The following is a 24,049-nucleotide window of genomic DNA, read 5'->3' on the forward strand; positions in this document are numbered from 1 at the left end:
GGATACGGTGGAGACTTGACCCCGGATCCAGCCTCTGACCCCCCCGAAACCCCCCGCCCCACGGCAGAGTCTGCCCCGGCGCCCCCCCGCCCTGCGGCCGCCCCCCCGGAGCCCCCCCGCCCTGCGGCAGAGTCTCCCCCGGCCTTCTTTCGGGACGGGAGTCACATCTTGGATGTGCTCAGAAAGTTGAAGGAGGCAAACTCGCTGGGAACTCGCTGCAACTGGGCCTGTCCTGACCCCAGGGGCCGCCCCCTGCCCCCCGACCCCCTGCCCCCCTGCCCCCCCGCCAGGCCTCCCTCCCCCCCTCCACCCCGGCTCCCCGCCACCGGCGGGGAAAGCCCCCCAGGCCCCGGCCTCCTCCTCAGGCTCAGCCCCCAGCCTCCCAGGGCCGCCTGGAGCCGTGTGCCGGCCCCCTCGGACCCGGACCTCCGGCCGGCCTGCCGGCCCAGGCCCCGGCTTGGGGAAAGGGACAGGGGTGTCCGCTCTCCCCGTTCCCTGAGGAAGGAGCTGGGCCTCTCGGCCTCCCCGCTGCGGCCCACCCGGGAGGGCAGCGGTACCGAGGCTTCGACAGGTCCAGGGGCCTCGGTCTGCTGCTCCGGCCGCAACCGAGGTCTCCCCAGCAGGAGGCTGACACCCCAGCCCCAGGCTGTACCTCAGGCCCAATCCCAGCCTCAGGCTCAGGCCCAATCCCAGCCTCAGGCCCAATCCCAGCCTCAGGCCCAATCCCAGCCTCAGGCTCAGGCCCAATCCCAGCCTCAGGCCCAATCCCAGCCTCAGGCCCAATCCCAGCCTCAGGCCCAGGCCCAATCCCAGCCTCAGGCCCAATCCCAGCCTCAGGCCCAATCCCAGCCTCAGACCCAATCCCAGCCTCAGGCTTTAATTGAGCCCCAGGACCAATCCCAGGCTCAGGCTTTATTTGAGCCTCAGCCACAGGCCCAGTCTGTGCCTCAGGTCCAGGCCCACTCCCAGCCACAGGCCCAGGCTCTAGTTCAGCCTCAGGCCCCGGCTGTAGTTCAACCTCAGGCCCCGGCTTCATTTGAGGCCCAGGCCGTATTTCAGGCCCACTCCCACTCCCAGCCACCGGCACAGGCTCAGGCCCTGCGTAAGTCCCCCGCCAGCTCCCGCAGCCCGGTCTCCCCGGGTAAGCTGCCTGGCTGGAGGGAAGGCAGCCCCAAGGCGGGGCCCAGGCCCGGAGGCCCGGCCCAGAACACGAGGCCCTCCCCCGGGGCGCTGCTGCCCGAGAGCCGCCCCCCGGGCCTGCAGGCCCCCTCCAGCATCGAGGAGAAGGTGATGAGGGGAATCGAGGAGAACATGCGGAGGTTGAGGCTTCAGGTGGCAGACGGCAAGCAGATGAAGGCCTCCGCTGGGGGCGGAGGAGTCAGCAATGGACCCTCCTCACTGGCCACCTGGTTTGGGTTCCACCGGGGCAAACTCCCGGGCGTGGTGCTGGGCCGGAGGGAGCAGGCTGGGCAGGCCACGGAGCGAGGGGAGGCCCAGGCTCCAGGCCAGGCTGCAGGCCGGAGGAGGCCTCACAGAGACAGGGAGGCCAAGAGGAGCCTCCCTCGAGTGCCAGGGAGGGTGGAGGAGGAGGGGGAGGCAGAGCAGGAGGAGGGGGAGGGAGTGGCCCGGACCCCCATCGCTCACCCAGGCGAGGTAGCCGAAAGCTTCATGCAGCAACTACTCAACAGGTAAGGAGGCCTTTCCCACTCCCGTTTCCCCACTGGGGGGGGGGGTTGGAGGGGGTTACAGAGATAGGGAGGGGGTGTAGGAGGCTGGAGGAGGTTACAGAGATAGGGAGGGGGTGTAGGGGGCTGGAGGGGGTGACAGAGATAGGGAGGGGGCGTAAGGGGCTGGAGGAGGTCACAGAGTTAGGGAGGGGTGTAGGGGGTTGGAGGTGGTTACAGAGATAGGGAGGAGGTGTAGGGGGGCTGGAGGAGGTTACAGAGATAGGGAGTGGGGTGTAGGGGGGGCTGGAGGAGGTTACAGAGATAGGGAGGGGGTGTAGGGGGGGCTGGAGGAGGTTACAGAGATAGGGAGGGGTGTCGGGGGCTGGAGGAGGTTACAGAGATAGGAAGGGGTGTAGGGGGGCTGGAGGAGGTTACAGAGATAGGGAGGAGGTGGAGGGGCTGGAGGAGGTTACAGAGATAGGGAGAGGGTGTAGGGGGCTGGAGGAGGTTACAGAGATAGGGAGGGGGTGTAGGGGGCTGGAGCGGGTTACAGAGATAGGGAGGGGGTGTAGGGGGCTGGAGGAGGTTACAGAGATAGGGAGGAGGTGTAGGGGGCTGGAGGAGGTTACAGAGATAGGGAGGGGGTGTAGGGGGCTGGAGCGGGTTACAGAGATAGGGAGGGGGTGTAGGGGACTGGAGGAGGTTACAGAGATAGGGAGAGGGTGTAGGGGGGCTGGAGGGGGTTACAGAGATAGGGAGGGGGTGTAGGGGGGCTGGGGGAGGTTACAGAGATAGGGAGGGGGTGTAGGGGGCTGGAGGAGGTTACAGAGATAGGGAGGGGTTGTAGGGGGCTGGAGGAGGTTACAGAGATAGGGAGGGGGTGTAGGGGGCTGGAGGAGGTTACAGAGATAGGGAGGCTGGTGTCGGGGGGCTGGAGGAGGTTACAGAGATAGGGAGGGGGCTGGAGGAGGTTACAGGGATAGGGAGGGGGTTTAGGGGGGCTGGGGGAGGTTACAGAGATAGGGAGGGGGTGTAGGGGGGCTGGAGGAGGTTACAGAGATAGGGAGAGGGTGTAGGGGGGCTGGAGGAGGTTACAGAGATAGGGAGGGGGTGTAGGGGGGACTGGAGGAGGTTACAGAGATAGGGAGGGGGTGTAGGGGGCTGGAGGAGGTTACAGAGATAGGGAGGAGGTGGAGGGGCTGGAGGAGGTTACAGAGATAGGGAGAGGGTGTAGGGGGCTGGAGGAGGTTACAGAGATAGGGAGGGGGTGTAGGGGGCTGGAGGAGGTTACAGAGATAGGGAGGGGGTGTAGGGGGCTGGAGCGGGTTACAGAGATAGGGAGGGGGTGTAGGGGGCTGGAGGAGGTTACAGAGATAGGGAGGAGGTGTAGGGGGCTGGAGGAGGTTACAGAGATAGGGAGGGGGTGTAGGGGGCTGGAGCGGGTTACAGAGATAGGGAGGGGGTGTAGGGGACTGGAGGAGGTTACAGAGATAGGGAGAGGGTGTAGGGGGGCTGGAGGGGGTTACAGAGATAGGGAGGGGGTGTAGGGGGGCTGGGGGAGGTTACAGAGATAGGGAGGGGGTGTAGGGGGCTGGAGGAGGTTACAGAGATAGGGAGGGGTTGTAGGGGGCTGGAGGAGGTTACAGAGATAGGGAGGGGGTGTAGGGGGCTGGAGGAGGTTACAGAGATAGGGAGGCTGGTGTCGGGGGGCTGGAGGAGGTTACAGAGATAGGGAGGGGGCTGGAGGAGGTTACAGGGATAGGGAGGGGGTTTAGGGGGGCTGGGGGAGGTTACAGAGATAGGGAGGGGGTGTAGGGGGGCTGGAGGAGGTTACAGAGATAGGGAGAGGGTGTAGGGGGGCTGGAGGAGGTTACAGAGATAGGGAGGGGGTGTAGGGGGGACTGGAGGAGGTTACAGAGATAGGGAGGGGGTGTAGGGGGCTGGGGGAGGTTACAGAGATAGGGAGGGGGTGTAGGGGGCTGGAGGAGGTTACAGAGATAGGGAGGGGGTGTAGGGGGTACGCTGAGTTCAGGATGAGTTGGTGTTTCAGGAGGGACAGGGGCAGGGTGAGTTTCAGACGGGTCAGTGTTCGGACAGTGGGGTCCGGTGAGGATAGACGCCGGGGCGCGGGTTTCCGCAGTCGATCAGCTCTGTTGTTGTCGCCATGCCAACAGGGTGGAGGGGAAGCAATGCTGGCTGACCGGTGAGGTGGGCAGGGCCAGGCTGTACCAGCGGACAGCAGAGCACCAATCGAGCGGTCACTCCACGGATGGCCGAAGTAACGGTGTGGTCAGTCGGGGTCAGGTCATCGCGAGGCTACCGGACACCATGAGGGGACAGGTCATCAGTCACCTCCGCTGCAGCGAGGACATCCACCAGTTGGCGAAGGTGAGGAGGGGCGCCCTGAAACTGCCCGACAGAGCAAAGGACCCATGGCATTGCTCACGGATAGAGCACAGCCGCCATTTTTACGAGCATGAGTGGGCCCGGACCTTGGGGGCAGCCTATCGGGGTGCTTCCGACTGGAGAGGCTGCCCAGCGGTCAGATTGAGCGCAGTGCGGCGCTCCCTCAGCACTGACCCTCCCACAGTGCGGCGCTCCCTCAGCACTGACCCTCCCACAGTGCGGCGCTCCCTCAGCACTGACTCCCCCACAGTGCGGCGCTCCCTCAGCACCGACTCTCCCACAGTGCGGCGCTCCCTCAGCACCGACTCTCCCACAGTGCGGCGCTCCCTCAGCACTGACCCTCCCACAGTGCGGCGCTCCCTCAGCACTGACCCTCCCACAGTGCGGCGCTCCCTCAGCACTGACCCTCCCGCAGTGCGGCACTCCCTCAGCGCTGACCCTCCCACAGTGCTGCGCTCCCTCAGCACTGACCCTCCCACAGTGCGGCGCTCCCTCAGCGCTGACCCTCCCACAGTGCGGCGCTCCCTCAGCACTGACCCTCCCACAGTGCGGCGCTCCCTCAGCACTGACCCTCCCACAGTGCGGCACTCCCTCAGCACTGACCCTCCCCACAGTGCGGCGCTCCCTCAGCACTGACCCTCCCACAGTGCGGCGCTCCCTCAGCACTGAACCTCCCCACAGTGCGGCGCTCCCTCAGCACTGACCCTCCCACAGTGCGGTGCTCCCTCAGCACTGACCCTCCCACAGTGCGGCGCTCCCTCAGCACTGACCCTCCCCACAGTGCGGCGCTCCCTCAGCACTGACCCTCCCACAGTGCGGCGCTCCCTCAGCACTGACCCTCCCACAGTGCGGCGCTCCCTCAGCACCGACCCTCCCACAGTGCGGCACCCCCTCAGCATTCCACAGGAAATTTTACTGGAAGTTCAGGAACATTGAGCGTCCGATTGGGAGTGGCGAGGGAGAGTTTCCCTCAAACTATTGACTGAAATGACGCTCGCCATTCTCTGTTCCAGATGGAAGATTTTGCCGCAAAGTATGACATTACGGCGGACGAAAGCTTGACGGAAGTGCTGGCATCTCACTCCTTCATCGGTACGTCTGAGAATCATCCTCGCCCTCTGCCTGTCAAGGGATTTTCCAAGCCAGAGAGGTCATGTCAGAATACCTCTCCTCGGAACGCTATCCGCAGGACTGGAGCATTAATTTTAGCGTCTAATTTTCATTACATTCTCCCCCACTCCCCCCGAACATGGAAGCGAGTCCCACATTTTCCCCCCCACTCCCCCCGTGGGAGCGAGTCCCACATTTTCCCCCCCACTCCCCCCGTGGAAGCGAGTCCCACATTCTCCCCCCCACTCCCCCCGTGGGAGCGAGTCCCACATTCTCTCCCCCCACTCCCCCCGTGGGAGCGAGTCCCACATTCTCTCCCTACTCCCCCCGTAGGAGCGAGTCCCACATTCTCCCCCCCACTCCCTCCCCCGTGGGAGCGAGTCCCACATTCTCACCCCCACTCCCTCCCCCGTGGGAGCGAGTCCCACATTCTCCCCTCCGTGGGAGCGAGTCCCACATTCTCCCCCCCGTGGGAGTGAGCCCCACATTATCCCCCACTGGGACGGCGCACAGTGCTCCGAGTGTGGGTCTAACCGAGGGATAGGGAGACTGGAACTGTGCACGGTGCTCCGAGTGTGGGTCTAACCGAGGGGATAGGGAGACCGGGACTGTGCACGGTGCTCCGAGTGTGGGTCTAACCGAGGGATAGGGAGACTGGAACTGTGCACGGTGCTCCGGGTGTGGGTCTAACCGAGGGATAGGGAGACCGGAACTGTGCACGGTGCTCCGAGTGTGGGTCTAACCGAGGGATAGGGAGACTGGAACTGTGCACGGTGCTCCGAGTGTGGGTCTCACCGAGGGAATAGGGAGACCGGAACTGTGCACGGTGCTCTGAGTGTGGGTCTAACCGAGGGATTGGGAGACCGGAACTGTGCACGGTGCTCTGAGTGTGGGTCTAACCGAGGGAATAGGGAGACTGGAACTGTGCACGGTGCTCCGAGTGTGGGTCTAACCGAGGGATGGGGAGACTGGAACTGTGCCCGGTGCTCCGGGTGTGGGTCTAACCGAGGGATAGGGAGACGGGAACTGTGCACGGTGCTCCGAGTGTGGTCTAACCGAGGGATAGGGAGACGGGAACTGTGCACGGTGCTCCGAGTGTGGGTCTAACCGAGGGATAGGGAGACGGGAACTGTGCACGGTGCTCCGCGTGTGGGTCTAACCGAGGGGATAGGGAGACCGGAACTGTGCACGGTGCTCCGAGTGTGGGTCTAACCGAGGGGATAGGGAGACTGGAACTGTGCACGGTGCTCCGAGTGTGGGTCTAACCGAGGGGATAGGGAGACTGGAACTGTGCACGGTGCTCCGAGTGTGGGTCTAACCGAGGGATCGGGAGACCGGAACTGTGCATGGTGCTCCGAGTGTGGGTCTAACCGAGGGATAGGGAGACGGGAACAGTGCACGGTGCTCCGAGTGTGGGTCTAACCGAGGGGATAGGGAGACGGGAACTGTGCACGGTGCTCCGAGTGTGGGTCTAACCGAGGGATAGGGAGACGGGAACTGTGCACGGTGCTCCGAGTGTGGGTCTCACCGAGGGGATAGGGAGACGGGAACTGTGCACGGTGCTCCGAGTGTGGGTCTAACCGAGGGGATAGGGAGACGGGAACTGTGCACGGTGCTCCGAGTGTGGGTCTAACCGAGTGATAGAGAGACTGGAACTGTGCACGGTGCTCCGAGTGTGGGTCTAACCGAGGGGATAGGGAGACGGGAACTGTGCACGGTGCTCCGAGTGTGGGTCTAACCGAGTGATAGAGAGACTGGAACTGTGCACGGTGCTCCGAGTGTGGGTCTAACCGAGGGATAGGGAGACCGAAACTGCGCACGGTGCTCCGAGTGTGGGTCTAACCGAGGGATAGGGAGACCGGAACTGTGCACGGTGCTCCGAGTGTGGGTCTAACCGAGGGATAGGGAGACGGGAACTGTGCACGGTGCTCCGAATGTGGGTCTAACCGAGGGATAGGGAGACAGGAACTGTGCACGGTGCTCCGAGTGTGGGTCTAACCGAGGGATAGGGAGACCGGAACTGTGCACGGTGCTCCGAGTGTGGGTCTAACCGAGGGATAGGAGACGGGAACTGTGCACGGTGCTCCGAGTGTGTGTCTAACCGAGGGGATAGAGAGACTGGAACTGTGCACGGTGCTCCGAGTGTGGGTCTAACCGAGGGATAGGGAGACCGGAACTGTGCACGGTGCTCCGAGTGTGGGTCTAACCGAGGGATAGGGAGACCGGAACTGTGCACGGTGCTCCGAGTGTGGGTCTAACCGAGGGATAGGGAGACGGGAACTGTGCACAGTGCTCCGAGTGTGGGTCTAACCGAGGGATACGGAGACCGGAACTGTGCACGGTGCTCCGAGTGTGGGTCTAACCGAGGGATAGGGAGACGGGAACTGTGCACGGTGCTCCGAGTGTGGGTCTAACCGAGGGATAGGGAGACTGGAACTGTGCACGGTGCTCCGAGTGTGGGTCTAACCGAGGGATACGGAGACGGGAACTGTGCACGGTGCTCCGAGTGTGGGTCTAACCGAGGGATAGGGAGACTGGAACTGTGCACGGTGCTCCGAGTGTGGATCTAACCAAGGGGATAGGGAGACGGGAACTGTGCACAGTGCTCCGAGTGTGGGTCTAACCGAGGGGATAGGGAGACTGGAACTGTGCACGGTGCTCCGAGTGTGGGTCTAACCGAGGGATCGGGAGACCGGAACTGTGCACGGTGCTCCGAGTGTGGGTCTAACCGAGGGATAGGGAGACGGGAACTGTGCACGGTGCTCCGAGTGTGGGTCTAACCGAGGGGATAGGGAGACGGGAACTGTGCACGGTGCTCCGAGTGTGGGTCTAACCGAGTGATAGAGAGACTGGAACTGTGCACGGTGCTCCGAGTGTGGGTCTAACCGAGGGGATAGGGAGACGGGAACTGTGCACGGTGCTCCGAGTGTGGGTCTAACCGAGTGATAGAGAGACTGGAACTGTGCACGGTGCTCCGAGTGTGGGTCTAACCGAGGGATAGGGAGACCGAAACTGCGCACGGTGCTCCGAGTGTGGGTCTAACCGAGGGATAGGGAGACCGGAACTGTGCACGGTGCTCCGAGTGTGGGTCTAACCGAGGGATAGGGAGACGGGAACTGTGCACGGTGCTCCGAATGTGGGTCTAACCGAGGGATAGGGAGACAGGAACTGTGCACGGTGCTCCGAGTGTGGGTCTAACCGAGGGATAGGGAGACCGGAACTGTGCACGGTGCTCCGAGTGTGGGTCTAACCGAGGGATAGGAGACGGGAACTGTGCACGGTGCTCCGAGTGTGTGTCTAACCGAGGGGATAGAGAGACTGGAACTGTGCACGGTGCTCCGAGTGTGGGTCTAACCGAGGGATAGGGAGACCGGAACTGTGCACGGTGCTCCGAGTGTGGGTCTAACCGAGGGATAGGGAGACCGGAACTGTGCACGGTGCTCCGAGTGTGGGTCTAACCGAGGGATAGGGAGACGGGAACTGTGCACAGTGCTCCGAGTGTGGGTCTAACCGAGGGATACGGAGACCGGAACTGTGCACGGTGCTCCGAGTGTGGGTCTAACCGAGGGATAGGGAGACGGGAACTGTGCACAGTGCTCCGAGTGTGGGTCTAACCGAGGGATACGGAGACCGGAACTGTGCACGGTGCTCCGAGTGTGGGTCTAACCGAGGGGATAGGGAGACCGGAACTGTGCACGGTGCCCCGAGTGTGGGTCTAACCGAGGGATAGGGAGACGGGAACTGTGCACGGTGCTCCGAGTGTGGGTCTAACCGAGGGATACGGAGACGGGAACTGTGCACGGTGCTCCGGGTGTGGGTCTAACCGAGGGATAGGGAGACGGGAACTGTGCACGGTGCTCCGAGTGTGGGTCTAACCGAGGGATAGGGAGACTGGAACTGTGCACGGTGCTCCGAGTGTGGGTCTAACCGAGGGATAGGGAGACCGGAACTGTGCACGGTGCTCCGAGTGTGGGTCTAACCGAGGGGATAGGGAGACCGGAACTGTGCACGGTGCCCCGAGTGTGGGTCTAACCGAGGGATAGGGAGACGGGAACTGTGCACGGTGCCCCGAGTGTGGGTCTAACCGAGGGATAGGGAGACCGGAACTGTGCACGGTGCTCCGAGTGTGGGTCTAACCGAGGGGATAGGGAGACCGGAACTGTGCACGGTGCTCCGAGTGTGGGTCTAACCGAGGGGATAGGGAGACCGGAACTGTGCACGGTGCCCCGAGTGTGGGTCTAACCGAGGGATAGGGAGACCGGAACTGTGCACGGTGCTCCGAGTGTGGGTCTAACCGAGGGATAGGGAGACGGGAACTGTGCACGGTGCTCCGAGTGTGGGTCTAACCGAGGGATAGGGAGACGGGAACTGTGCATGGTGCTCCGAGTGTGGGTCTAACCGAGGGATAGGGAGACGGGAACTGTGCATGGTGCTCCGAGTGTGGGTAAGTGGATTTAATATGTATCTCTATCACTCCAGGTTGCAGTTTTCAGACCAGAACACTTGACAGTGGAATCGGTACATTCCCACCCCCAGACACAGCTGGGTGTGCACTTGGCAAATCATTCCCTCGGACAAGAACAGGACAGGTGGAGTCTCAGACTCCCGGGCGCAGCGCACCGAGGGTAACGATTAACGCCAGGCGAAAGGCCAGGACTTTAGAGAGGGAGCTGCAATCCCCAGGCAGCGGCGAGCGAAGCCAAGACTCCGAGCCAGCACGGAAACTCCCTCAGTTGTCGCGGGAGACGGTTCAGCAGCTAACTGCAGCAGGTAACAGAGCACAGAATACACAGGGAGCGCCGCACTGTGGGGGAGTCAGTGCTGAGGGAGCGCCGCACTGTGGGGAGGGTCGGTGCTGAGGGAGCGCCGCACTGTGGGAGGGTCAGTGCTGAGGGAGCGCCGCACTGTGGGGGAGTCAGTGCTGAGGGAGCGCCGCACTGTGGGGAGGGTCAGTGCTGAGGGAGCGCCGCACTGTGGGAGGGTCAGTGCTGAGGGAGTGCCACACTGTGGGAGGGTCGGTGCTGAGGGAGCGCCGCACTGTGGGAGGGTCAGTGCTGAGGGAGCGCCGCACTGTGGGAGGGTCGGTGCTGAGGGAGCGCCGCACTGTGGGGGAGTCAGTGCTGAGGGAGCGCCGCACTGTGGGGAGGGTCAGTGCTGAGGGAGCGCCGCACTGTGGGAGGGTCGGTGCTGAGGGAGTGCCGCACTGTGTGGGAGGGTCGGTGCTGAGGGAGCGCCGCACTGTGTGGGAGGGTCAGTGCTGAGGGAGCGCCGAACTGTGGGGAGGGTCAGTGCTGAGGGAGCGCCAGGGTCAGTGCTGAGGGAGCGCCGCACTGTGGGAGGGTCAGTGCTGAGGGAGCGCCGCACTGTGGGAGGGTCAGTGCTGAGGGAGCGCCGCACTGTGGGAGGGTCAGTGCTGAGGGAGCGCCGCACTGTGGGAGGGTCGGTGCTGAGGGAGCGCCGCACTGTGTGGGAGGGTCAGTGCTGAGGGAGCGCCGCACTGTGTGGGAGGGTCAGTGCTGAGGGAGCGCCGCACTGTGGGGAGGGTCAGTGCTGAGGGAGCGCCGCACTGTGTGGGAGGGTCAGTGCTGAGGGAGCGCCGCACTGTGGGAGGGTCAGTGCTGAGGGAGCGCCGCACTGCGGGAGGGTTGGTGCTGAGGGAGCGCCGCACTGTGGGAGGGTCAGTGCTGAGGGAGCGCCGCACTGTGGGAGGGTCAGTGCTGAGGGAGCGCCGCACTGTGGGAGGGTCAGTGCTGAGGGAGCGCCGCACCGTGTGGGAGGGTCAGTGCTGAGGGAGCGCCGCACTGTGGGAGGGTCAGTGCTGAGGGAGCGCCGCACTGTGGGAGGGTCAGTGCTGAGGGAGCGCCGCACTGTGGGAGGGTCGGTGCTGAGGGAGCGCCGCACTGTGGGAGGGTCAGTGCTGAGGGAGCGCCGCACTGTGGGGAGGGTCAGTGCTGAGGGAGCGCCGCACTGTGGGAGGGTCAGTGCTGAGGGAGCGCCGCACTGTGTGGGAGGGTCAGTGCTGAGGGAGGGCCGCACTGTGGGAGGGTCAGTGCTGAGGGAGCGCCGCACTGTGGGGAGGGTCGGTGAATGAAGTGATGTCTTCAGCTCCTTTTCTCTTACAGACGGATCGGAGATGTGTTGATGACTCTGGAATGGGCCCGGCCCTTGGTCCTTTGGCCTCAGTATCCTCCGGGTGGACTCGAGGCTCCTGAAGTGTTCGGGCAGGGGACGGGGGACGGGGGAGGGTCCGAACTGCCCGCGATCAACCAGGACCACAGTAAACCTTCTCTGCCTCTGTCCCTCATCCTGGACCTAATTCCCACCCTCCCTCCAACCTCTCAGGCCTCCCGCACATCCCAACACCCCCTCACTGAACGATAAGACGGAACGTCAAGGAAAGGAAGGACTGACCCGCTTAATTCTCCCCATCGTTGGGGGGTTGTTGTGGATTTCGGAGCAAGAGGGTTCCCTCAGTGCAATCTAAGATGGGACCCTTCCCTTCTCTCCCCTCTCTCTGCCCCCTCTCTCCACTGGAACTCTGGAGTCCGTTTCAATCCCCCTCACCCTTCACAAACTCGGCCATTGAAGGACCAATTCTGGAATGTTCCCGTTTACCTGGCCTTTCCCCCCTGAGGTGCGGACTCTCCAAGGCGGAAAATACACCAAGAGAAATCTCAGTGTCAACAACTGACACCATCGAGACGACAAGTGTGGGTCTAACCGAGGGGATAGGGAGACCGGAACTGTGCACGGTGCTCCGAGTGTGGGTCTAACCGAGGGATAGGGAGATGGGAACTGTGCACGGTGCTCCGAGTGTGGGTCTAACCGAGGGGATAGGGAGACTGGAACTGTGCACGGTGCTCCGAGTGTGGGTCTAACCGAGGGGTAGGGAGACTGGAACTGTGCACGGTGCTCCGAGTGTGGGTCTAACCGAGGGATAGGGAGACTGGAACTGTGCACGGTGCTCCGAGTGTGGGTCTAACCGAGGGATAGGGAGACCGGAACTGTGCACGGTGCTCCGAGTGTGGGTTTAACCGAGGGGATAGGGAGACCGGAACTGTGCACAGTGCTCCGAGTGTGGATCTAACCGAGGGATAGGGAGACTGGAACTGTGCACGGTGCTCCCAGTGTGGTCTAACCGAGGGATAGAGAGACTGGAACTGTGCACGGTGCTCCGAGTGTGGGTCTAACCGAGGGGATAGGGAGACCGGAACTGTGCACAGTGCTCCGAGTGTGGGTCTAACCGAGGGATAGGGAGACTGGAACTGTGCACGGTGCTCCGAGTGTGGGTCTAACCGAGGGATAGGGAGACGGGAACTGTGCTCCGAGCGTGATATTCTGGGCAGAGGCCGAGATGCCAATTGTACTGATATTTTGGGAATTTGACTTCTCTCAAACAAACCTCCACAAGAATAAAAGCGAGATGTCTGACTCTTTCTGCTTGAAGGTGGGAGATATTTTTACAACACGGAACCCAGTGCAACCCAGCCAGTTTCACACATCTCCCTTCCCGAACTTTCCTGACATCACTCAGCCTGGGGTCAGTCCCCCCTCCTGGACTGAACCCCCTTTGTTCCCTCCCCCCCATGCTCTCTGCCCCTTCCCCCACCCTCCTCCCCCCAATCCAGTGTGTATCCGATTCCCCCCTTTTTGAGGGTTCCTGTTGAATCTGCTTCCTCCCTGTCAGGGAGCGCCTTCCAGATCACAACATTCTCCCCCATCTAACCCCCCGACCGGTTCTTTTACCGATTCACTTCACTCTGTGTCCCCCCTGCCCCACGCACCCCACTTCCCCTCTGGTTACCGACCCTCCTGCCCCTAGGGAAACAGTTTCTCTGTCTCCCCCTCCCTCTCTCTCCCCCTCCCTCCCCGTCTCTCTCCCTCTCCCTTCCTCCCCGTCTCTCTCTCCCTCCCCGTCTCTTTCTCCCCTCCCTCCCTCCCCGTCTCTCTCTCCCTCCCTCCCTCCCCGTCTCTCTCTCCCTCCCTGTCTCTCTCTCCCTCCCTTCCTCTCTCTCTCCCCCCCCTCCCTCTCTCTCTCTCTCTTCTCCTTGTCTCTCTCTCCTTCCCTCCCTCCCTCCCTCCCTGTCTCTCTCTCTCCCCCTCCCTCCCTGTCTCTCTCTCTCCCCCTCCCTCCCTGTCTCTCTCTCTCTCTGTCTCTCCCTCCCTGTCTCTCTCTCTCTCCCTCCCTCCCTGTCTCTCTCTCTCACTCTCCCTCCGTCTCTCTCTCTCCCTCTCCCTGTCTCTCACTCCCTCCCTCCCTCCCTGTCTCTCTCTCTCTCCCTCCCTCCCTGTCTCTCTCTCTCTCCCTCCCTCTCTCTCTCTCTCTCCCTGTCTCTCTCTCTCCCTCCCTGTCTCTCTCTCTCCCCCTCCCTCCCCGTCTCTCTCTCCCTCCGTCCCCGTCTCTCTCCCTCTCCCTGTCTCTCACTCCCTCCCCCCCTCCCCGTCTCTCTCTCCCTCCCTGTCTCTCTCTCCCTCCCTCCCCGTGTCTCTCTCCCTCCCTGTCTCTCTCTCCCTCCCTCCCCGTCTCTCTCCCTCTCCCTGTCTCTCACTCCCTCCCTCCCTCCCTGTCTCTCTCTCTCTCTCTCCCCTCTCTCTCTCTCTCTCCTCTCTCTCTCTCTCTCCCTCCCTGTCTCTCTCTCCCTCCCTTCCTCTCTCTCTCCCCCCTCCCTGTCTCTCTCTCTCTCCCTCCCTCTCTCTCTCTCCCTCCCTGTCCCTCTCTCTCTCTCCCTCTCTCCCTGTCTCTCTCCCTCTCCCCCTCCCTCCCCGTCTCTCTCTCTCTCCCTCCGTCCCCGTCTCTCTCCCTCTCCCTGTCTCTCACTCCCTCCCCCCCTCCCCGTCTCTCTCTCCCTCCCTGTCTCTCTCTCCCTCCCACCCCGTCTCTCTCTCCCTCCCTGTCTCTCTCTCCCTCCCTCCCCGTCTCTCTCCCTCTCCCTGTCTCTCACTCCCTCCCTGTCTCTCTCTCTCTCTCTCCCTCTCTCTCTCCCTCCCTGTCTCTCTCTCCCTCCCTGTCTCTCTCTCCCTCCCTTCCTCTCTCTCTCCCCCCCTCCCTGTCTCTCTCCCCGCCTCCCTCTCTCAATCTATCCCCCCCTCCCTCTCTCTATCTATCCCCCTCATCATTATAAGATGATGAAGGGGATAGATAGAGTGAACGTTAAAAGACTATTTCCTCGGGTAGATGGAGCTATTACAAGGGGGCATAACTATAGGGTTCGTGGTGGGAGATACAGGAAGGATATCAGAGGTAGGTTCTTCACGCAGAGAGTGGTTGGGGTGTGGAATGGACTGCCTGCAGTGATAGTGGAGTCAGACACTTTAGGAACATTTAAGCGGTTATTGGATAGGCACATGGAGCACACCAGGATGATAGGGAGTGGGATAGCTTGATCTTGGTTTCAGATAAAGCTCGGCACAACAACGTGGGCCGAAGGGCCTGTTCTGTGCTGTACTGTTCTATGGTTTCCCCCATGGGTTTTAAAAGGATCCTGTCCCTCTCTCCCTGGTCTACTGACAGCCTGTTTCATCCCCTTCCTCTTCCTATCTTTGCATCTAGTTCTCCCGGCTATTGGACCAGTATATGGTTTCCGGGGCAAGGTCTTACAAAGAACAAAGAACAGTACAGCACAGGAAACAGGCCCTTCGGCCCTCCAAGCCTGTGCCCGCTCCTTGGTCCAACTAGACCATTCGTTTGTATCCCTCCATTCCCAGTCTTCACTGGGGAGGACGGCTTTTGGGTTCAACAAGGGGGCTGTTGCGGAGTGGATACGGGTGGGGTCGGAGTCGGCACGGTAGACGTCTGCGTCTGGGCGGGGGGGGGGCAGTGGTCTGAGGGGAATAGGGTGGCGGAAGTGGGGGCGGATCTGGCTGTTGAGTCTTGATATCTTGGGGTGGGAGTTGAGGCTGGGGTTGAGGTTGGGGTAGGGGTAGGGGTTGAGGTTGGGGTAGGGGTAAGGGTTGAGGTTGGGGTAGGGGTAGGGGTTGAGTTGGTGGTGGCAGAGGCGGGTACAACGGTTGGGGGTGGTGGTTCTCGCGGGACACTGGGGTCGATTCAGCCAATCCTCCTCCTCCTGTTCGTCCGTATCATTATTTTGGAACATCATCGGCAGACCAGATCTGCCAGGAGGTACCTCCGGTTTTTTAATCTTTCCCTTGTTTGGCCTGCCGTTCTAACCCTTTTCCTCGATCCCGTCTTTCCATTTCGAGCCTCTCCTGTGTAACCCTTTCCCTTTCGCTCATTTCATGATCCTCACATTGCAACTTCAACACCTCCCAATCTTTTGGGTTTCCCCTCATCATCACAGGCATTAATCCCTCTTCCACGTGCGTTATCCACCCAACTGGCCAACTTGTCAGTTAACTCCTACATAGAACATAGAACAGTACAGCACAGAACAGGCCCTTCGGCCCACGTTGTTGTGCCGAGCTTTATCCGAAACCAAGATCAAGCTATCCCACTCCCTATCATCCTGGTGTGCTCCATGTGCCTATCCAATAACCGCTTAAATGTTCCTAAAGTGTCTGACTCCACTATCACTGCAGGCAGTCCATTCCACACCCCAACCACTCTCTGCGTAAAGAACCTACCTCGGATATCCTTCCTGTATCTCCCACCACGAACCCTATAGTTATGCCCCCTTGTAATAGCTCCATCCACCCGAGGAAATAGTCTTTGAACGTTCACTCTATCTATCCCCCTCATCATTTTATAAACCTCTATTAAGTCTCCCCTCAGCCTCCTCCGCTCCAGAGAGAACAGCCCTAGCTCCCTCAACCTTTCCTCATAAGACCTACCCTCCAAACCAGGCAGCATCCTGGTAAATCTCCTCTGCACTCTTTCCAGCGCTTCCCACATCCTTCTTATAGTGAGGTGGCCAGAACTGCACACAATACTCCAAATGTGGTCTCACCAAGGTCCTGTACAGTTGCAGCATAACCCCGCGGCTCTTAAACTCCAACCCCCCTGTTAATAAAAGGTCTTTTTAATAAAAGCTCCTCAAGCTCTTTTTCTCCAAGATGACATTAAAATCTTTCCATCTATTTCCCGCATTGCGTTTCCAAATAGCCTCCTTGGCTTTGGTACATTTGGTCTACGTCCCAAGTTCCCTCTAGTGGCCAATTTTCATTTTGTGGAGATGCCGGCGTTGGACTGGGGTAAACACAGTAAGAAGTTTAACAACACCAGGTTAAAGTCCAACAGGTTTATTTGGTAGCAAAAGCCACACAAGCTTTCGAGGCTCTAAGCCCCTTCTTCAGGTGAGTGGGAATTCTGTTCACAAACAGAACTTATAAAGACACAGACTCAATTTACATGAATAATGGTTGGAATGCGAATACTTACAACTAATCCAGTCTTTAAGAAACAAAACAATGGGAGTGGAGAGAGCATCAAGACAGGCTAAAAAGATGTGTATTGTCTCCAGACAAGACAGCCAGTGAAACTCTGCAGGTCCAGGCAACTGTGGGGGTTACAGATAGTGTGACATGAACCCAATATCCCGGTTGAGGCCGTCCTTGTGTGTGCGGAACTTGGCTATCAGTTTCTGCTCAGCGACTCTGCGCTCTGATCTCCGGGTAAGCGTTCTCCAAGGCGGCCTTCGCGACACACGACAGCGCAGAGTCGCTGAGCAGAAACTGATAGCCAAGTTCCGCACACACAAGGACGGCCTCAACCGGGATATTGGGTTCATGTCACACTATCTGTAACCCCCACAGTTGCGTGGACCTGCAGAGTTTCACTGGCTGTCTTGTCTGGAGACAATACACATCTTTTTAGCCTGTCTTGATGCTCTCTCCACTCACATTGTTTTGTTTCTTAAAGACTGGATTAGCTGTAAGTATTCGCATTCCAACCATTATTCATGTAAATTGAGTCTGTGTCTTTATATGCTCTGTTTGTGAACAGAATTCCCACTCACCTGAAGAAGGGGCTCAGAGCCTCGAAAGCTTGTGTGGCTTTTGCTACCAAATAAACCTGTTGGACTTTAACCTGGTGTTGTTAAACTTCTTACTCAATTTTCATTTCCCAGTTCTTTGTTTCAACACCCCGACAAGCGTCTGGGTCGCTCCTCATCTTTCAGGTTTTCACGACACGTTTTATATAATGGGGTCCCATCCCCCGACTCATCCAAAGTTTGACCCATTGTGAAGAGACTTTTGACCACTTGTGTTTCACGATTTTCAGTGCCTCGTAGTCTCGAACGCCCACTTCAGTGTCCTGACCTTGGCGTGGGGGTAATTCCCCCTCCCAACAACCGGTCCAAGGCTGCACGTCTGACACCTCATTTCGATCGAGACAAGCAGCCACGTCTCCAACTTCACCTCATTCGGGCGGCAAGGGCGGCACGGGTAGCACAGTGGGTTAGCACTGCTGCTTCACAGCTCCAGGGTCCCGGGTTCGATTCCCGGCTCGGGGTCACTGTCTGTGTTGGAGTTTGCACATTCTCCTCGTGTCTGCGTGGGTTTCCTCCGGGTGCTCCGGTTTCCTCCCACAGTCCAAAAGATGTGCGGGTGAGGTTGATTGGCCAGGTTAAAAATTGCCCCTTAGAGTCCTGGGATGCGTAGGTTAGAGGGATTAGTGGGTAAAATATGTGGGGGTAGGGCCTGGGTGGGATTGTGGTCGGTGCAGACTCGATGGGCCGAATGGCCTCCTTCTGCACTGTAGGGTTTCTATGATTCTTTCTATGATTCATTCTCCCACCCTTTACTTGTTTTTTTTCTGAAAACAATTCGATGAATGTTCCACAAGAACAAACAGGCTTTAACATCTCCTGCTCTCAATCTAATGCAAGAACCACCACCGACATTCGACAAGCAACCAGACCGCACAAACACACTGAAATACAAAAACTACTCAAATTATTAGGTTTTCTCGAATCAATTTCCATCTTATAGGATCATAGGAATCATAGGAACCCTACAGTGCAGAAGGAGGCCATTCGGCCCATCGAGTCTGCACCGACCACAATCCCACCCAGGCCCTACCCCCACATATTTTACCCGCTAATCCCTCTAACCTACGCATCTCAGGGACAATTTTTAACCTGGCCAATCAACCTAACCCGCACATCTTTCGGACTGTGGGAGGAAACCGGAGCACCCGGAGGAAACCCACGCAGACACGAGGAGAATGTGCAAACTCCACACAGACAGTGACCCGAGCCGGGAATCGAACCCGGGACCCTGGAGCTGTGAAGCAGCAGTGCTAACCCACTGTGCCGCCGTGCCAATTAATTTACAATATTTCCGAGGACTCGAGGCTCAAATTCTGCAGACCGAGGGTCTCGAACCCCAGCCACTCAAACCTCCCGGATTTAATCGAACATAGAACATAGAAAAGCTACAGCACAAACAGGCCCTTTGGCCCACAAGTTGCCCCGAACATGTCCCTACCTACGAGGCTTAACCCTCTATCTTACTAACTTCCATGGACTTATCCAAAAGTCTCTTAAAAGACCCTATCGAATCCGCCTCCACTACCGGCAGCCGATTCCACGCACCCACCACCCTCAGAGTGAAAAGCTTACCCCTAACATCTCCTCTGTACCTACTCCCCAGCACCCTAAACCTGTGACCTCTTGTGGCAACCATTTCAGCCCTGGGTAAAAGCCTCTGAGAATCCACTCTATCAATACCCCTCGACCCCTGATATACCAAAACCCTGGGGATTCTAACCTCCAGGTGCATGTGGGGGACTCGAACCCTCCACTTTCTTACTGAATAAACTGGGGGACCCGAACCTCCCAGTGTACAAGTGAGAGATATTGCACTTTGGAAGGACAAACCAAAGTAGAACGTTCAGGGTAAATGGTAGGACTCTGAAGAGCGCAGTTGAACAGAGGGATCTGGGAATACAGGTACAGAATTCCCTAAAAGTGACGTCACAGGTGGATAGGGTCGTAAAGAGTGCCTTTGGTACATTGGCCTTTATAAATCGGAATATCGAGTATAAAAGTTGGAGTGTTATGGTAAGGTTATATAAGGCATTGGTGAGGCCGAATTTGGAGTATTGTGTACAGTTTTGGTCACCTAGTTACAGGAAGGATGTAAATAAGGTTGAAAGAGTGCAGAGAAGGTTCACAAGGATGTTGCCGGGACTTGAGAAGCTGAGTTACAGAGAGAGATTGGATAGGTTGGGACTTTATTCCCTGGAGCGTAGAAGATTGAGGGGAGATTTGATAGAGGTGTATAAGATTTTGATGGGTATAGATAGAGTGAATGCAAGCAGGCTTTTTCCGCTGAGGCTAGGGGAGAAAAAAAACCAGAGGGCATGGGTTAAGGGTGAAAGGAGAAAAGTTTAAAGGGAATATTAGGGGGGGCTTCTTCACGCAGAGAGTGGTGGGTGTGTGGAATGAGCTGCCGGATAAAGTGGTAAATGCGGGGTCACTTTTAACATTTAAGAAAAACTTGGACGGGTTGATGGATGAGAGGGGTGTGGAGGGATATGGTCCAAGTGCAGGTCAGTGGGACTAGGCATAAAATGGTTCGGCACAGACAAGAAGGGCCAAAAGGCCTGTTTCTGAGCTGTAATTTTCTATGGTTCTATGTCGGACTAGTCAGTCAGAGGTAAGTCGTCTCAGGGTTCCGTCAACACAGAGCCTCGGGGGATGAGGGGTCGACTGAGTAATAAGTTCAGTGAGAGAAACCCAGGCTAATCTTACCTCGTGGGCCCGTCCGTCTCACGTTACCGACACCCAGGCAATCACTTAAGAACAAAAGAAATAGGAGCAGGAGTCGGCCATCTGGCCCCTCGAGCCTGCCCCGCCATTCAACAAGATCATGGCTGATCTGAAGTGGATCAGTTCCACTTACCCGCCTGATCCCTATAACCCCTAATTCCCTTACCGATCAGGAATCCATCTCTCCGTGATTTAAACATATTCAGCGAGGAAGCCTCCACCACTTCAGTGGGCAGAGAATTCCAGAGATTCACCACCCTCTGAGAGAAGAAGTTCCTCCTCAACTCTGTCCTAAACCGACCTCCCGTTTATTTTGAGGCTGTGCCCTCTAGTTCTAGCTTCCTTTCTAAGTGGAAAGAATCTCTCCACCTCTACCCTATCCAGCCCCTTCATTATCTTATAGGTCTCTATAAGATCCCCCCCCTCAGCCTTCTAAATTCCAACGAGTACAAACCCAATCTGCTCAGTCTCTCCTCATAATCAACACCCCTCATCTCTGGTATCAACCTGGTGAACCTTCTCTTATTCAGTCCACCTCGGAGGACAACTGTATACCTTGGAACCCTGCTCGCAGCGCCAAATGTCAGGTTCGTTTTTCAGAGACCCTTACGTACTTGATGCAAGAGCAAGATGCTGATCTGTGTAAGAAAACCCAGTCCTTTATTTTCAAGCAAGTACAAGCTTCTTGGAGGATCGCTTTACCAAGCAGTGTGCTGAACCTCGCCGAGCGATACTCTCCGAACAGCGGGGGGAAGTTCCTCCCTTTATACTCTTTTTTACAGCAATCAGTCTCGTACACAGTATAACTTCACCCAGATCATGTGCTTAGCAACAGCAAAAGTAAATACAAAGACAGTACGTGAGAAAAACCATAAATATGTCGAAAACCCACCCCCGGTTGCCATCAAAACTGCACGACCACCATTTCCCGAGATAGCAACCGTCCCCATATATCTTGGGACACTACTTTGCCCATAAAGCGAATGTTATCTCCTTCAGACAAGGACAGCATTTGTTGTGTTGCAAGGCCAGGGTGACAGTTCGGAATAGGGAATATGTGCTGGTATCAGCACTAATTGTTCCCAACAACAAGAATTGGTCACGGCTTTCAAGCTAAGAATCCACTTCACTTTATCTTTGAGCTGCGTTCGCACTTTTACAACCTGAGCTCAGCTTACACACCTTTTTTTTTAACAAATGGCCAAGATCATAGAAGATTCATGGGATGTTAACCCCTTAACATCTCACCCCTAACCTACACATCTTTGGACACTAAGGGACAATTTAGCACGGCCAATCCACCCTAACCTACACATCTTTGGACACTAAGGGACAATTTAGCATGGCCAATCCACCCTAACCTACACATCTTTAGACACTAAGGGGCAATTTAGCATGGCCAATCCCCCTAACCTACACATCTTTGGACACTAAGGGGCAATTTAGCATGGCCAATCCACCCTAACCTACACATCTTTGGACACTAAGGGGCAATTTAGCATGGCCAATCCACCCTAACCTGCACATCTTTGGACATTAAGGGGCAATTTAGCATGGCCAATCCACCCTAACCTACACATCTTTGGACACTAAGGGGCAATTTAGCATGGCCCAATCCACCCTAACCCGCACATCTTTGGGACACTAAGGGGCAATTTAGCATGGCCAATCCACCCTAACCTACACATCTTTGGACACTAAGGGACAATTTAGCACGGCCAATCCACCTAACCTGCACATCTTTGGACACTAAGGAGCAATTTAGCATGGCCAATCCCCCTAACCTACACATCTTTGGACATTAAGGGACAATTTAGCATGGCCAATCCACCTAACAAGCTCATCTTTGGACACTAAGGGGGGAATTTAGCTTGGCCAATCCCCCTAACCCGCACATCTTTCGGACGATGGGAGGAAACCGGAGCACCTGCAGGAAACCCACACAGACATGGGGAGAATGTGCAAACTCCACACAGTCACCCAAGAATTGAATTGAACACAGCACCCACCCTGACGCTGTGAGGCAGCAGCGCTAACCACTGTGTCCATATTCATTCACAAGATTGGTTGCGTTGGCCAGTCTCAGTGTTTATTCCCCGTCCCTAATCACCCCTCCAGAAGGTGGGTGGGTGAGACACCTTCTCGGACCCGACACAGTCCCCGTGTGTGTGCGTGTGGGGTGTAGGTACACCCACGGCGCTGTTAGGGAGGGAGTTCCAGGATTGTGATTGGATGTCAGTCCTGTGTGTGGTGTAGGTACACCCACGGCGCTGTTAGGGAGAGAGTTCCAGGATTTTGACCCCAGCCACAGTGAAGGAATGTCCGCTATGTTTCCAAGTCGGAATGATGTGTGTGTGTCGGGGGGTCTCGAAGGGGGGAACTTGCAGGTGGTGGTGTTCCCCATGCATTTGCTGCTGTACCCCCCCCCCCCACACCCCCCTTGTCCTTCTAGGTGGGTAGAGGTGGCGGGTTTGGAAGGTGCTGTTCGAAGGAGCCTCGGCGAGTCGCTGCGGTGCATCCAGTAGTTGGTGCACACAGCTGCCTCTGTGCGTCGGTGGTGGAGGGAGTGAATGTTGAAGGGGGGGGGGGTTAGCGTATCGATCTAAAGGGGAGGGGGAGGGGGCTGCTTTATCCTGGACGGTGATGAGCTTCTCGAGTGTTGACGGGGTTTGTAGTCCACCTTCGCATTGAGCCCCAGTGTGTGGAGGGGATAGGAAACTACAAATCCCCACTGCCCCTGCGGTGGGCAGCTCATCAGAGGCTCCCAGACCCCGTTGGAGGCCACATTGCCTCATGGGAGTTGTAGTCCACATTCCCACTGATCCCCATTCTGAGGAAGAGGTAAAGAACTACAACTCCCGGCTCCCCCTGCGGCTGGGCGTCCCTTCAGTGGAGACAACCGGACAGCCATCTTGGGAGGCTGCACTGCCTGCTGGGAGTTGTAGTCCAACCTCCCCTTGAGTCCCATATTATGCAAGGGGTAGGAAACTACAACTCCCATCTCCCCTTTTGGGGGGGGGGTGGGTGTCTGATTGAAGGAGCAGGCAGACGGCCATCTTGGCATGCCGCATGGGCTGATGGGAGCTGTAGTTCAAGCTCCTATTGTGCCCCATGTTGAGGAGGGGGTGAGAAACTACAACTCCCAGCATCCCCCTCGGGAGAGGAGTGTCTCCTTGATGGAGCAAGCAGGTCGGCCATCTTGTGGACCTCATGGGAGGTGTAGTCCAAGCTCCTATTGAGTCCCATATTGTGGAATGGGTTAGGAACTACTACTCCCAGCGGCCTTTGCGGGCGGGTGCCTCATCGATGGGGCTAACAGGTCGGCCATCTTGCTTGGCATGCCCCATGGCCTCCTGGGAGTTGTAGTCCACACCCCCTATAGATCGCCATGTTGTAGAGAGGATGTCAAACTACATCTCCCTGCATCCCTTGCGAGAGGGTTGCCCCATGTCTGAAGCAAGCTGGTCGGCCATCTTGGGCGGCCGCATGGCCTCCCGGGAGTTGTAGTCCACACCCCCAATAGAGCTCCATGTTGTCGAGAGGGTAAGATGCTACAACCCCCAGCACCCCCCTTGCGGGTGGGCGTCTTTACATTGGCCTCTTTTAGCTCAAACCAAATAGAGAAACTCAAGTTAAATCAGGAACAAGTAAAATCCTGAATGCCGCATGGCCTCCTGGGAGTTGTAGTTCCCGCTTCCGTTGATCCCCATATTGAGGAGAGGGTGCGAAACTACAACTCCCAGCAGCCCCCCTTGCGAGAGTGGGCATCTCAGTGATGGAGTTAACAGGGCGGCCATCTTAGCGTGCCACATGGCCTCCTGGGAGTTGTAGTCCACTCCCCAATAGAGCCCCATATTGTGGAGAGGGTAGCAAACTACAACTCCCAGCATTCCGTGCGAGTGGGTGTCTCATTGATGGCGTTAGCAGGTCGGCCATCTTGTGAACCCCGCGTGGCCTCCCGGGAGTTGTAGCCCCCCCCTTCCTATTGAGCTCCATGTTCTGGAGCGGGTGATGAACTACAACCCCCAGCACCTCTTGCGGGTGAGGTGTCTCTGCAGTGGAGCGAGCCGGGCGGCCATCTTGGCGTGCCACGTGGCCTCCCGGGAGTTGTAGTTCCCTCTCCCGTGGAGTCCCATGTTGTGATGAGGGTAAAGAACTACAACACCCAGCACCGCTTGCGAGTGGAAGCCAAGG

At 58.0% G+C, this 24,049-nt stretch overlaps 1 protein-coding gene across 1 annotated transcript in view; it reads left to right on the forward strand.

Moving 5' to 3' along the window:
* Positions 1–12,619, forward strand: part of LOC144490469 (uncharacterized) — a 12,623-nt gene extending 4 nt beyond the window's left edge. The window contains exons 1-5 of the mRNA XM_078208214.1: positions 1–1,688; positions 3,842–4,055; positions 5,087–5,165; positions 9,663–9,953; positions 11,306–12,619. The exon at positions 1–1,688 is cut by the window's left edge and continues 4 nt beyond it. Coding sequence (XP_078064340.1) covers positions 1–1,688; positions 3,842–4,055; positions 5,087–5,165; positions 9,663–9,953; positions 11,306–11,325 — 2,292 coding nt within the window. The 3' untranslated portion in view covers positions 11,326–12,619. The remainder of the gene's footprint in view (positions 1,689–3,841; positions 4,056–5,086; positions 5,166–9,662; positions 9,954–11,305) is intronic.
* Positions 12,620–24,049: the final 11,430 nt, after the last annotated feature.

Source organism: Mustelus asterias, unplaced genomic scaffold (assembly GCF_964213995.1).
Source record: "Mustelus asterias unplaced genomic scaffold, sMusAst1.hap1.1 HAP1_SCAFFOLD_3332, whole genome shotgun sequence".
NCBI classification, from domain to species: Eukaryota; Metazoa; Chordata; class Chondrichthyes; order Carcharhiniformes; family Triakidae; genus Mustelus; species Mustelus asterias.